This window comes from Salvelinus namaycush, chromosome 2 (assembly GCF_016432855.1).
Source record: "Salvelinus namaycush isolate Seneca chromosome 2, SaNama_1.0, whole genome shotgun sequence".
Taxonomy (NCBI): Eukaryota; Metazoa; Chordata; class Actinopteri; order Salmoniformes; family Salmonidae; genus Salvelinus; species Salvelinus namaycush.
The window spans coordinates 14,472,610-14,486,363 of record NC_052308.1 but is presented as its reverse complement, the minus strand read 5'-3'; the positions used below and the strand labels follow the sequence as shown (position 1 = coordinate 14,486,363).

General features: G+C 43.1%; 1 protein-coding gene across 1 annotated transcript; it reads right to left on the bottom strand.

Moving 5' to 3' along the window:
- Positions 1 to 2,608: 2,608 nt before the first annotated feature.
- On the bottom strand, positions 2,609 to 13,707 carry eogt (EGF domain-specific O-linked N-acetylglucosamine (GlcNAc) transferase). The gene is made up of 16 exons (XM_039008322.1): positions 13,617 to 13,707; positions 12,123 to 12,380; positions 11,610 to 11,710; positions 11,367 to 11,475; positions 11,156 to 11,250; positions 10,814 to 10,918; positions 10,545 to 10,651; positions 10,309 to 10,412; positions 9,039 to 9,131; positions 8,869 to 8,940; positions 6,365 to 6,451; positions 4,898 to 4,966; positions 4,634 to 4,695; positions 4,221 to 4,340; positions 3,177 to 3,279; positions 2,609 to 2,933 (listed from the first exon to the last, which is right to left on the bottom strand). The coding sequence occupies exons 2-16, from the start codon at positions 12,315 to 12,317 to the stop codon at positions 2,787 to 2,789; spliced, it is 1,569 nt and encodes a 522-aa protein (XP_038864250.1). The 5' UTR covers positions 12,318 to 12,380; positions 13,617 to 13,707; the 3' UTR covers positions 2,609 to 2,786.
- Between the last annotated feature and the right edge of the window lie 47 nt (positions 13,708 to 13,754).

Genomic DNA, 13,754 nt, shown 5'->3' with positions numbered 1-13,754 from the left:
AGACCATAACTAAGACCATAACTCAATTAGCACATGCTTTTTCCTAATTACAAAGGAGGCACGCACACACACACCGCGCACAGATGGCCAATGGACTACATCTGGTTTCCAAGGGGCAGAGCTCTCTCTCTCACACACACTCACTCACTCACAATATTTGACTTTATGAGTCAAGTGACAATAACTCTTGGTACTTAGTTTTCCCAAGTTCTCATTTCTTTCCAAAAATACAAATTGTGATGACGTCTTATTCCGTTGTTAAAAGTAAAAAGTGGAGAGAAGGGAACATTGGGCTTGGCATCGATTTTCAACCTGCTGAAGGTTAATGAGCAGCAGACATCTTGGTTTCTCTGCTTTTGATCCCCTGCGTAGAGGTGATTCTTTTCTTTATGCTGGTCACTGGCTGTAAACTGAGCCGACCTAGAAATAGTGTTCATCCCAGACAGCACTGGTGTCTGTCAATAATGGGAAAGTTCAGCCACAACATTGACAAGAGCAGCTCAGATAGAGAGCTTTGTGGTGGCAGTGTTTTGTATGGGGTACAACAGTTCACAACTCTTTAGAACATGAGCTATTCGGCCTGATGCGTCTTCAGATTTAAGATCTTGCATATCTATCTATCATTCTATGATCAACTCAATAAAACATGACCTAGATTTCAGAGGATTTCGACAGACTTATACAAGAGAAGCACTCTCACACCTATCAATGCAGTTCCACACATCGTGCAATTCTCTCCTCTGTGATCCTGGGGAAAAAAAGTAATCTACATTGACTCGTGTGGTGTTCTACTGACATCTAGTGGTAAACAGGTGTCATGGCAAACAGGTGTCACCGACAGCGCAGCCGTGGTGGTTTTGAGGTCAACCAGATTTATGGTGATGACAAATAGATCTGAACAAGTGCCCTTTTGTGGGGAGCCATTCCTCCCAGCCCCCTGCAAAATAAAATAATGAAACCCTCAGCAATACACTGTCTGAGATCAGCAATTATTTTTGAAAAGTTCAGGAGATACTGTACACAGTTACTATCAAAATATTAATTTGAATAATGATTAATAAAATCATTGCTGCTTAAATTGCCCAAAAAAAGAGAGATGTCAACACTTTTGAAAAGGTTTATTTCAAAACATTTCCATGGCTTTGAAATATAACATGACTTACAAGACTTTCCAAAACATTGACCAAAAGGTCTGACTCCCTTTCACTTATAAATAAAACATCCAGCTTTAGATTGATTATATCATTTGTGTTTTCCCTTTCATGGAAGTTTACTATATGTAGTGACTACAAAATAGTTGCAAAGACAATTCTGCGGTGTTGATAAAACGGGCACATTCACAACATGTTGAAAGTTCCATCCCTGTCTGTCTACAACACACCACTTTAAATCAGAAAATGCAGAAAATAACTGTTTTAGAAAGTAAACAAATGATCATTCCGGCAACCACCAGTGGCAGCATGTCATAGAAATAGTCATTTGTTGTAAGGAGTGTATGTATAGCACATATACTGTTCTCTAACAAGGAAAATGGTAGCAGGTACTCTAAGTTTGCCAAGGCCATTTGATTTCTCTTTATTATCGCTACTGAGATGCACCTTGGGCTGTGTTGCCCTAGAAGGCTGTGTTAAAGACTCACTGCAGAAAAAAATGAAATAATAAATAGCTGAAAAGTGATGTTTGTTTGTAAACCTAAATTTAACCTTCATAATATACACTGCTCAAAAAAATAAAGGGAACACTTAAACAACACAATGTAACTCCAAGTCAATCACACTTCTGTGAAATCAAACTGTCCACTTAGGAAGCAACACTGATTGACAATCAATTTCACATGCTGTTGTGCAAATGGAATAGACAACAGGTGGAAATTATAGGCAATTAGCAAGACACCCCCAATAAAGGAGTGGTTCTGCAGGTGGTGACCACAGGTGCTGCCTGCAACATCCTCCAGCATGACCGGTTTGGCGGTAGGTCAGTCATGGTGTGGGGTGGCATTTCTTTGGGGGGCCGCACAGCCCTCCATGTGCTCGCCAGAGGTAGCCTGACTGCAATTAGGTACCGAGATGAGATCCTCAGACCCCTTGTGAGACCATATGCTGGTGCGGTTGGCCCTGGGTTCCTCCTAATGCAAGACAATGCTAGACCTCATGTGGCTGGAGTGTGTCAGCAATTCCTGCAAGAAGAAGGCATTGATGCTATGGACTGGCCCGCCCGTTCCCCAAACCTGAATCCAATTGAGCACATCTGGGACATCATGTCTCGCTCCATCCACCAACGCCACGTTGCACCACAGACTGTCCAGGAGTTGGCGGATGCTTTAGTCCAGGTCTGGGAGGAGATCCCTCAGGAGACCATCCGCCACCTCATCAGGAGCATGCCCAGGCGTTGTAGGGAGGTCATACAGGCACGTGGAGGCCACACACACTACTGAGCCTCATTTTGACTTGTTTAAGGACATTACATCAAAGTTGGATCAGCCTGTAGTGTGGTTTTCCACTTTAATTTTGAGTGTGACTCCAAATCCAGACCTCCATGGGTTGATAAATTTGATTTCCATTGATAATTTTTGTGTGATTTTGTTGTCAGCACATTCAACTATGTAAAGAAAAAAGTATTTAATAAGAATATTTCATTCATTCAGATCTAGGATGTGTTATTTTAGTGTTCCCTTTATTTTTTTGAGCAGTGTACAACAACTAGTATTAAAAATACTTTTAGATTTATAAGACGGCTGTGTTTTAGTCGTGTGTTTGACTTCACCAAACTGTCCTCGTGCTGCAGGCTTACAGTTCATCATGGCTGGGCAGGGGCTGCCACTCGGGGTGGTGCTGGACATAGTCTGCTGCTTCCAGCACCAGACGCATGAACTCCTCCACGTCAAACGAGTAGTTGGTGAACTTAGGATGATCCCCCAGGGTGGGATGGTGACCCTGTGAGTGGTGAGTGGGGGGGGGGGTGATGGAAAAGTGAGAGAAAGTCTTTATGAACACTGCACTCCAGGTCTGTGATTTGTGAGTGTGTGTGTGAGGCAGCGTGAGTGTGTGTACTAAAAACAAAATGACAGATGAGTGTGGTGATAAATGCTGAAGCTACAGGTGAGCATTAGTCAGGTGTCTCTGGGAATCTAGGGCGGTGAGTTAGGTGGAGGCAAGAGTGGCGTTGGAGTTTCCCACCTTATCTTCTGGGAGCACTTTGTCCCTTTTCTGCCAAGTCACATATCGGATCCCCCGCAGCCGAGCCAGATCTCGATAGCAGCTCTCATCCTGACAGTTATATCTGTGGAGAACAGATGGAGACACTTCATCTCCTGCTCTCTCTCTCCTCTCTCTCTGGCGTCCGCCTTCCCGTCCTGCCTGATGAATGCCTGTTTAAATTAGGCCGTATTTAACCGCCACGCCTTGCGGCTAAGGGCTAACAGAGCACAGCATGCTGCCAGACCCACCCATCACACACATAGATACACAATACCATATCCAGCACAGATATCACTCTGCCCTGTTATGCTTAAGTATAAATGCCTTAAAGTACTACTTAAGTAGTTTTTTGGGGGGGGGATCTGTATTTTACTATTCATATTTTTGACTACTTTTACTTTTACTTCAATACATTCCTAATGAAAATAATGTACTTTTTACTCCATACATTTTTCCTGACACCTAAAAGTACTAGTTGAATGCTTAGCAGGACAGGAAAATGGTCCAATTCACACACTTATCAAGAGAACATCTCTGGTCTTCCCTACTGCCTCTGATCTGGCAGACTCACTAAACACAAATGCTTTGTTTGTAAATGATGTCTGAGTGGTGGAATGTGCCCCTGGCTATTCGCAAATAAAAATAATAAAACAATCGTGCTAATATAAGGAATTTAAAATTATTTATACTTTTACTTTGATACTTAAGTATGTTTTAGCAATTACATTTACTTTTGACACTAGAGTATATTTAAAACCAAATACTTTAGACAAGTAGTATTTTAGTGGGTGACGTTCACTTTTAGTTGAGTCATTTTCTATTAAGGTATCTTTACTTATACTTAATTATGACAATTGGGTATTTTTTCCATCACGGCCTGTAGGCCCGTACTGCCATCCACAGAGCATGGAAGGACAGACAGAGACAAGGATCCAGTGAGACAGACACACACAGACACAGAAATACAAAGACACAGTAAACCTGTTGTAGACGCACAGAGACAGACTGACAATTGTCACTCACAGCTCAAAGATGACAGCCCAATCAGGAAGGAAGAGCAGGTGAGTAAGTCCTGCCCCGTGAATCCCGATGAAGATGTCAGAGTTGTGGGTAATGCTGAGCTGCTCGAGGAACGGAACCTCCCTACAGACAGACAGACAGACAGAGGTCACCCACCAAGCACCTGCAGCACTCACATCAAAAGCTTATATTTAAATTGAACTTACTACTTAACCCAATACTCCGACAGACTTCACTCCAACATACTATACTGTACATTCAATATTTACTCCACTCTAAAAGCGGTGTGTCAGACAATAAAATACAGCTGTTACACAATTCCCTTTGTGCTGCTGCATTGTATTCTCCAGCAGTACTATATAATCCAACATTACTTCCCTTAAACTGCATCTAAAGAATACACACTGTTCACTCACTTGTATTTGTAATCCACCACTCTGACCTCAAGTAGAGGCACAGTCTTCAGGGCGTTTATGAGCTGTATGAACGCAGTGAGATGCATTCTCTGATCAATGAGAGCTCAAACAAACACAGAGACTGGCTGCATAAATCACAGGCATTTTACGCTGGCAGTTTATAGCAAATACGATTTTAAATGGCCAGTTAAGCGCTGGAGGAGGCAATGGAGGGAGGGAGAGAGGGAGCAGAGAGTTGGCAGAGCTGCCTCAGCCTGGACTCACCTCCTGCTGGTTCAATATCTTACGGTAGTCTGTGCTGCGTGCCAACAACGTCACCCGAATCCTCCCCTCCTGAAACCAGGAACATAGGGGTGGTGAGATGATACTTACTGTGTGGCTCAGTTGGTAAAGTGGAACATGGCCCCTGCAATGCCAGCATTGTGGGTTCAATTCCTGGGGCCACCCATAAGTAAATGTGTGCATGCATGACTTTGAGACCCTTTGTATAAAAGCATCTGGTAAATGGCATATCTTAATATTATAAATATGACATGTATATTTTATATGGTGCAGTAAGAGGAATTGCAACATCTGCAAATATTATGCTGATCTCATAATCTGACATATTAAGCCCATCCATAGCTTTTCAAGGACCTTCATTTAGACTTTATGTACTTGTAGAAAACTTCCACAACAAATAATTAAGGTAGGGGGAAGTGGGAGTTTTCTACAGTACTTTAAAAAAAAGTATTGATAATTTATTTTTACAAATATTATGTTCATGATAGAGCTACTGCCAAGCGGGCTGAGCTAACAAGGTTGAGAGCAAGCTTGTTATACAGCATTACCATCTCCTAGTGGCTAAAATGCTACGAAACTCCCTTTCAGTCTCACTGGCATTGTGCCACCTGAGGTGAAAATAGCCCGAGGAAGACAACTCCTGATGCTAAAAACAGAGAAACTGTGAAAGTGATCAGCCACAAAGACTGCCAGGAGAACCCCAGAGGGAGTACACCAACACCGCATAGTGCTAAATACATGCCTTTACCAAACTATTAAACATATTAGATGGATGAGATGAAACAGCAGTGTGTGCATAAGGAGAGCTGATATGATGCTGAGAAGAGCACAATGGTCTGGTGTCTCCCTGAGCCATTAATCAGAGGAATAAAAGGAGGGGCTGAAAGGGGCTGAGAGGGTGTCAGGGCCAGGCACACCTCTCATTCAGCTGGGAGACGCTATCGCAAGCACCGTCATCTCACAGAAAGCCTGTTAGCATATTCTTAGCATCAGCCGAGAATACACAATGAGCTGCATCCTCGCAAACGTCTTCAATGGTCATAAAGATACAGTCAAATGCACTCAGTCTGGGGTCGTAAAGACCAGTGGAGCCTGTATCGGGGAGTTACAGACCACTGAAGAAAAGGTGTGTGTGTGTGTAACAGTTTTAACTTTAGTCCGTCCCCTCGCCCCGACCCGGGCGCGAACCAGGGACCCTCTGCACACATCAACAACAGTCACCCACGAAGCATCGTTACCCATCGCTCCACAAAAGCCGCGGCCCTTGCAGAGCAAGGGGAACCACTACTTCAAGGTCTCAAAGCGAGTGACGTCACTGATTGAAACGCTATTAGCGCGCACCACCGCTAACTAGCTAGCCATTTCACATCGGTTACATGTGCGCCAACAAAGTGACCTGTGCTATGTGTGTGTGTGTGTTTCAGTGTGTGTGTGGTCAGTATTCCTTACCATGGGTCCATCCTGTGGAACGCTGAGTCGATATAGAACATGCTGGGAGAAGGCCCTGAACATCCCTTCACTGTAGCAGTCAGATATCTGCAATTAACACGCCAAGAAAAAAAACATCCGATCCATTTGTATGTGTCCCTCACACGCACGCTCACACACACATACATGCATAGAAAGAACACACACTCAGTGTCCCTCACACGCTCACACACACGCTGACACACGCTGACACACGTACATGCACAGAGAGAACACACACACAGTGAAATGTGTAATTTGATAGATATCTGCCAAATCCAAACATATTTCCATACACATGAAAAGACACATTTCAAATCCATGCAGAGCACAGATCTGTTATTCACTCCTACAGGCCAGAGCACAGGTCTGTTATTCTCTCCTACAGGCCAGAGCACAGGTCTGTTATTCACTCCTACAGGCCAGAGCACAGATCTGTTATTCACTCCTACAGGCCAGAGCACAGGTCTGTTATTCACTCCTACAGGCCAGAGCACAGGTCTGTTATTCACTCCTACAGGCCAGAGCACAGGTCTGTTATTCACTCCTATAGGCCAGAGCACATCAGTCATACATTTAAACACCTGAATTTAAACATGATCAATATTTCATACCTCAAGGCTGCCCCCTAGACCTATAGTACCAGTCTGGACACACTTATTCATTCTAGTTTTTACTATGTTCTACATTGTAGAATAATAGTGAAGACATCAAAACTATGAAATAACACATATGGAATCATGTAGTAACCAAAAGAGTGTTACATTCTTCAAAGTAGCCACCCTTTGCCTTGATGACAGCTTGCACACTCGGGGCATTCTCTCAACCAGCATCACCTGGAATGCTTTTCCATCAGACTTGAAGGAGTTCCCACATACGCTGAGCACGTGTTGGCTGCTTATCTTTCACTCTGCGGTCGAACTCATCCCAAACCATCTCAATTGGGTTGAGGTCGGGCGATTGTGGAGGTCATATGCAGTACTCCATCACTCTCCTTCATGCTCAAATAGCCCTTACACAGCCTGGAGGTGTGTTGGGTCATTGTCCGGTTGAAAAACAAATGATAGTCCCACTAAGCACAAACCAGATGGGATTGTGTATCGCTGCAGAATGCTGTAGTAGCCATGCTGATTAAGTGTGCCGTGAATTCTAAATAAATCAAAGACAGTGTCACCAGCAAAGCACCCCCACACCTCCTCCTCCATGCTTCACGGTGGGAACCACACATGCAGAGATCATCCGTTCACCTACTCTGCGTCTCACAAAGACACGGCGGTTGTAACCAAAAATCTCAAATTTTGACCAAAAGGCATGTCCATTGATCGTGTTTCTTGGCCCAAGCAAGTCTCTTCTTCTTATTAGTGTCCTTTAGTAGTGGTTTCCTTTACAGCAATTTGACCATGAAGGCCTGATTCACGCAGTCTCCTCTGAACAGTTGATGTTGAGATGTGTCTGTTACTTGAACTCTGTGAAGCATTTATTTAGGCTGCAATTTCTGAGGCTGGTAACTTTAATGAACGTATCCTCTGCAGCAGAGGTGACTCTGGGTCTTCCTTTCCTGTGGCGGTCCTCATGAGAGCCAGTTTCATCACAGCGCTTGATGTTTTTTTTGACTGCACTTGAAGAAACTTTCAACATGTTTTTTAAATGTTCCACATTGACTGACCTTCAAGTCTTAAAGTAATGATGGACTGTTGTTTTTCTTTGCTATTTGAGCTGTTTTTGACATAATATGGACTTGGTCTTTTACCAAATAGGGCTATCTTCTTTATACCACCCCTACCTTGTCACAACACAACTGATTGGCTCAAACTCATTAAGGATGAAAAAAAAATCCACAAATTAACCTTTAACAAGACACACCTGTTAATTGAAATGCATTCCAGGTGACTACCCCATTAAGCTGGTTGAGAGAATGCCAAAAGTATGCAAAGCTGTCATCAAGGCAAAGGGTGGCTACTTTGAAGAAACTCAAATATAAAATATATTTTGATTTGTTGAACACTTTTTTGGTTACTACATGATTCCATATGTGTTATTTCATAGTTTTGATGTCTTCACTATTATTCTACAATGTAGAAAATAGTAAAAATAAAGAAAAACCATGGAATGAGTAGGTGTGATCAAACTTTTGACTGGTACTGTACGTATTTACATGTTACCATGTGTACACAAATCTCCTTGAAATTATCATTTAAATTACATAAGAGCTGGACACGATGAATACAAAACATAAATATTTGACCTAAATTGCATGTTATTACCAACTGGATATCAGAAGATGCAGGAAAACGGAATGAGGAGGCGAGAAGCATGAACAAAAAAAAGCACGGACATAAAGTCTGCGTGATAAAAATAGGCAAACGCATGGAGTCAGAAAGGCAGGGACATCCCAAGAAGTTCAAAGGGATTCAGATTTCCTCAAAGGCGGTGCAATTCTATCTCTATATTTTTATTACATAGGAGATACAGACAGAATTACGTACCAAAGGTGTGTTATAGAACAGCCCATATCTCATCCTGGGGAGCAGGGAGAACATGGAATCTTTGAAGCACACCTGTTTCAAGGTAATGGACACGTTAAACAACCATGTACGACCACACTCGCACGCACACACACACATACACACACACAACCGAGCTTTGATTCTTTTACCCTTTTAGTGTCAAATGTTTTCAGATGGATGATGTCATAGTCAGAGAAAGCCTTCCATGTCTCACTGAACAGATCCCCATATCCATTAAAACTCTGAAAGGGAAGAAACATACATAAGAAAGCCAACTTTGAAATTCAGTTGCTTCATCAAACTGGCTAAACTCAATTCCAGATTACATGGAGACGATTAGGAAACAGTGGTTTGTATTATGGTGTATGTTTCATTAGAACCTTTCCCAGCAGTCAGCCACCAGTTTACTGACCAACTTGTGTTGTTTGTCAGATGAAAGGCCCTTCCTTTCCTTCTCGCTGTCATTTTCTCTCCCTCCCTCTATTTCTTTACCCGTATCCTTCACTTCCACAGCCAGAGGGGGGAACAATGGATAGGATAAGGTTTCCCATAAATCATTCTGTTTTTCACCTACTACTTCCCGTTGACCCCCTCCGCACGCAAGTAGTCACATGTAAAACACAGCACCACCATACACAACCCTCTGGTCAACAACCATACTAACTCTTCTTTACACAACCCTCTGGTCAACAACCCTACTAACTCTTCTTTACACAACCCTCTGGTCAACAACCCTACTAACTCTTCTTTACACAACCCTCTGGTCAACAACCCTACTAACTCTTCTTTACACAACCCTCTGGTCAACAACCCTACTAACTCTTCTTTACACAACCCTCTGGTCAACAACCATACTAACTCTTCTTTACACAACCCTCTGGTCAACAACCCTACTAACTCTTCTTTACACAACCCTCTGGTCAACAACCCTACTAACTCTTCTTTACACAACCCTCTGGTCAACAACCCTACTAACTCTTCTTTACACAACCCTCTGGTCAACAACCATACTAACTCTTCTTTACACAACCCTCTGGTCAACAACCATACTAACTCTTCTTTACACAACCCTCTGGTCAACAACCCTACTAACTCTTCTTTACACAACCCTCTGGTCAACAACCATACTAACTCTTCTTTACACAACCCTCTGGTCAACAACCCTACTAACTCTTCTTTACACAACCCTCTGGTCAACAACCATACTAACTCTTCTTTACACAACCCTCTGGTCAACAACCATACTAACTCTTCTTTCTGTACAGTACAAACAGCTTTGAACAAAACAACAGCTTGCAACATGTTGGAATCTCCAATTAGCCTATGGAGGGCCCAGCGGAGTCCTCACCAGATATCTTGCACCTATACAGTCCTCTCAGATCAGTGAAATGGAGACGGGCTGCAGAATGTTGTACCTACCGTATCCCACATAAGGATATTGATGTCTCTGCTGAAGGAGTTGTTGATGTGCTGGGAAATGTACAGGTTGACAAAGTCACAGAAGTGATGGTACATGTTCACCCCTGTGAAAAAGACACATTCAGGTTTGTCCATCACATCTCAGTACATCTGTTACTGTGTCACTAGTTCTACACTGTACACAAACGGAATAAGTTATTTGACATTCTACTAAAAGGCATGAGGATTGTTCCCACCTGCATCAAGCTTCATGAATACAGTAGGTTTCTCAATGATGATGTCACAATGCTCTTCATCTGTGGGGTTGAAGTCCAGCTCTGTGTATGCCTGCAGTTCAGCATACCTTGGGAAGGAAAAAGAGTGTGTTTCAGAGAGTTTCATGTCTGTGTCATTCATCAACCAATCAAATACTTTTGTTTACGAAGTGAAATGTCCTTAGAAAGAAGAAACCTTGATATGAATCAGTTCAGGGAGGGGCATAAGGATTTTCTCTGTGTTGTCTCACCAGGACTGCAGAGGGCTCTTGTGCTCTCCTTCTGCGGCCAGCGCTAGGCTTTTTAGACTACAACGCCCCCCAATCTCCCCCTCCTGGAGAAAGTCCTCCTTATACCTGCAGAGAAAACACAGGTGTGTCCCACACTTCTTTAATTTATTTCATTAGGCTAAGAAAAGTGTCTGCCATATTGCCTATCCTGTATTTTAGTTCGATGAAGATGAAGGGACAAGCAAATGGAAGAAACAGACACAAAATAAACTACTAGAATTCTTCCCCTGACATGGTCCACACAGGAAAACAAGGAACCCAGATGGGTCGCTAGACAGGAAGTGTCAACCAAGGTGCACTGACCTCTCATGACCCCTGCGAGGGTTCCTCAGGTCCAGGTACAGATTGGTCGCCCTGCAGAAGCGAGTGTGGCTGGAGCATTTCAGAGATGAATCTCCCTAGAAATAAAATGTGAGCATTTAGCAAATGCCTTTTCTGTTTATCCCTGTTGTTTATCCCTGTGGATCCCTGAGTCCTCTGTGTGCAGCTGCACCGAGGGATGGCAGGGTCTTACAGGATTGGTGGCCTTGCAGAGGGTCTTCATCTCACTGAGGCGCTCCATGACATAACCAAAGTCTGCCTGTTTCCAGAACAGCTCCTGGGCTGCCTCCACTGAGCTGGCCCTTGGGAGTACAAAGAGCTCTGTTAGGCCAAACCAGCTGCAGAAATACATTATGCACATCCACATGTATGACAGGAGCTTGGCACAATATGCTAATGAATAAAAGGAAATGCAGAGAGGGGGATTGTGTTGTACCATCCAGAGTGGATCTTGGTGCAGACAGGATAGCCAAAGCGGTTCTCTGGGGCACAGTTCTCCTCATAGCCCCAGCAGGACGACACATCCAGCAGAGCATCCTGTCGTAAAACATTAAGGGTGGGGGAGGGGGAGAGAAGCACTAAAGATGTGCTAACACACACTTGCATAGACAATGAAAGTCCACACTAAACAGCTACTTGTACCACCATGATACATATACAAATGTGTATGTGGTCACTGTCCAAAGCTTTACATTTTCAATAATCGTAAACTTAAGTTCTTAACGTTTTTGTCGCTCTCTGTCCACAAATCTGGCTACTTAGAAAATGGATTCACCTTTACAAAAATTCAACTCAGTTCAAGAATTTAAAAGAGCTAATCCCACTCCACACTATGAATGACAACACCCAACATGGTACGATACCCAACATAATAACACAGTGATAATAACAGTGTTGATAATAACAAAATGATAATAAAACAGTAGCTCAATGAAAGTGCAGTTCTTACTTTAAAAGGGCAGAGCGGGTCCTCTCGACAAAGCCTGGCCACTCTCTTGTTAGTGTGGAGGAAGTAGGGGATATGGTGCTGTGGCAGAGCGAGGCTGCTGTAGTGGAATGGTGGTTTGTGGCTGGTGTTCTCAGCCTCCTCGGCAGCTACCACAGTGTAAGTACAGACCATGACCAGTGCTACCAACAGCAGCATAGTCAGTTCCACAGAAACACATGGGAGAGTCGTCTTGGCTTACCTCACAGCACAACCCAAACTCTGTGGAAAGAGAGAGAAAGAGAGAAAAAAGAGAGACAGAGATAGAGAAAGAAAGTGCGAGAGAGGCAGATACACTGTAATCTAGGGTAGAGATGTATACTGCAGTTTACAAGCGTGTGGGTATAGACCATAGTGTGGGAACCTGCCTCGAGGCGGATCTTAACTCCATATAGGAGAGGTCCTAGTGAAGGAAACATTAGTGACCTTTTTCCTACCATTGTTTGAGAAAACAAGTACAGGACCTGTATGACATGTGACCCATGAGAACACAGCTACCAAAAAAGGTCAGACTAGAAGAATATCCACACATAACATCATCATATTATATTTCCATGCTGCTGTTCTTGTCCTGGGGGGGAAAACTTATTGGTGGAAAATGTGTTTGTTGATGCATATGCTGACACAACCATAGACTGCTGAGCAAGGCAAAACGTTAAATACAGTATACAGTTGCCTAGCCTGCTTTACACACCGGCTGAGAGACTTTTTATTTTATTAGTGTAACAATGAGCCAAATATTTGAGATGCTTTTGAGTCCGTGGGAAAATGCCATAAGGCTTCAAAACATAAAGATACTCAAGTCGTTAGTGGGCCTATATATAAGTTCAGAGCCTTGAATAATAACACCAACAAGCTATATGTGGGATAACATAATTACGACATGCGTTTCTGTTGTAAAATGTTGCTCCCTGAAGCTATTAAGTTAGCCGTCTAGACTTATCTTAGGGAGTGTCGCTGGCCGTCTATTGTATCTAAGTAATAAATTGCGCATCCAGAACACACTCGTTTTATTGAATGCTACAATGTAAACCACACCATCACCTATACGCGCAGTGACACATTGTATCCGATTTTAACTAGTTATCCAGCTACAAGATAATCATCTGTAGCTTACAGGCAGGGAACGACTATCACCGCTCGTTAACAAATTGAACCGATATTATTAATACACGCACATTGCAAAACGCCCCTAAAATGTCTGGACTATAATATTTATTTGCATTTCTAGACAAATCATCATCATTGTGCTCTCGCCACCCAGACATCGTCAGCTTGCAACATTCTTGGAGTCACCGCTTTTGCTGGTAACGTACACCGTACAATTAACTACAATCCGAGTGAAAGGGGTGACAGCGAAAGTTTAGAACCAGCAAACTTCGAAAAACTACTTGTCGGAAATAGAAACATTATGTGGTCGATTGGTAGATTAAAGTACACATAAAACCTGGCGCTTACCTTCTGCAAACAAAAACGTATGCTCCAGGTCGCCATAACACCGGAAACCTTACACCGGCATGCAGTATATTATTAGTCACAAGGTGGAGTTGTAGGATGTAGTTCAGACTTGCAGAAGTGCAATTGTTTTTGCCTACA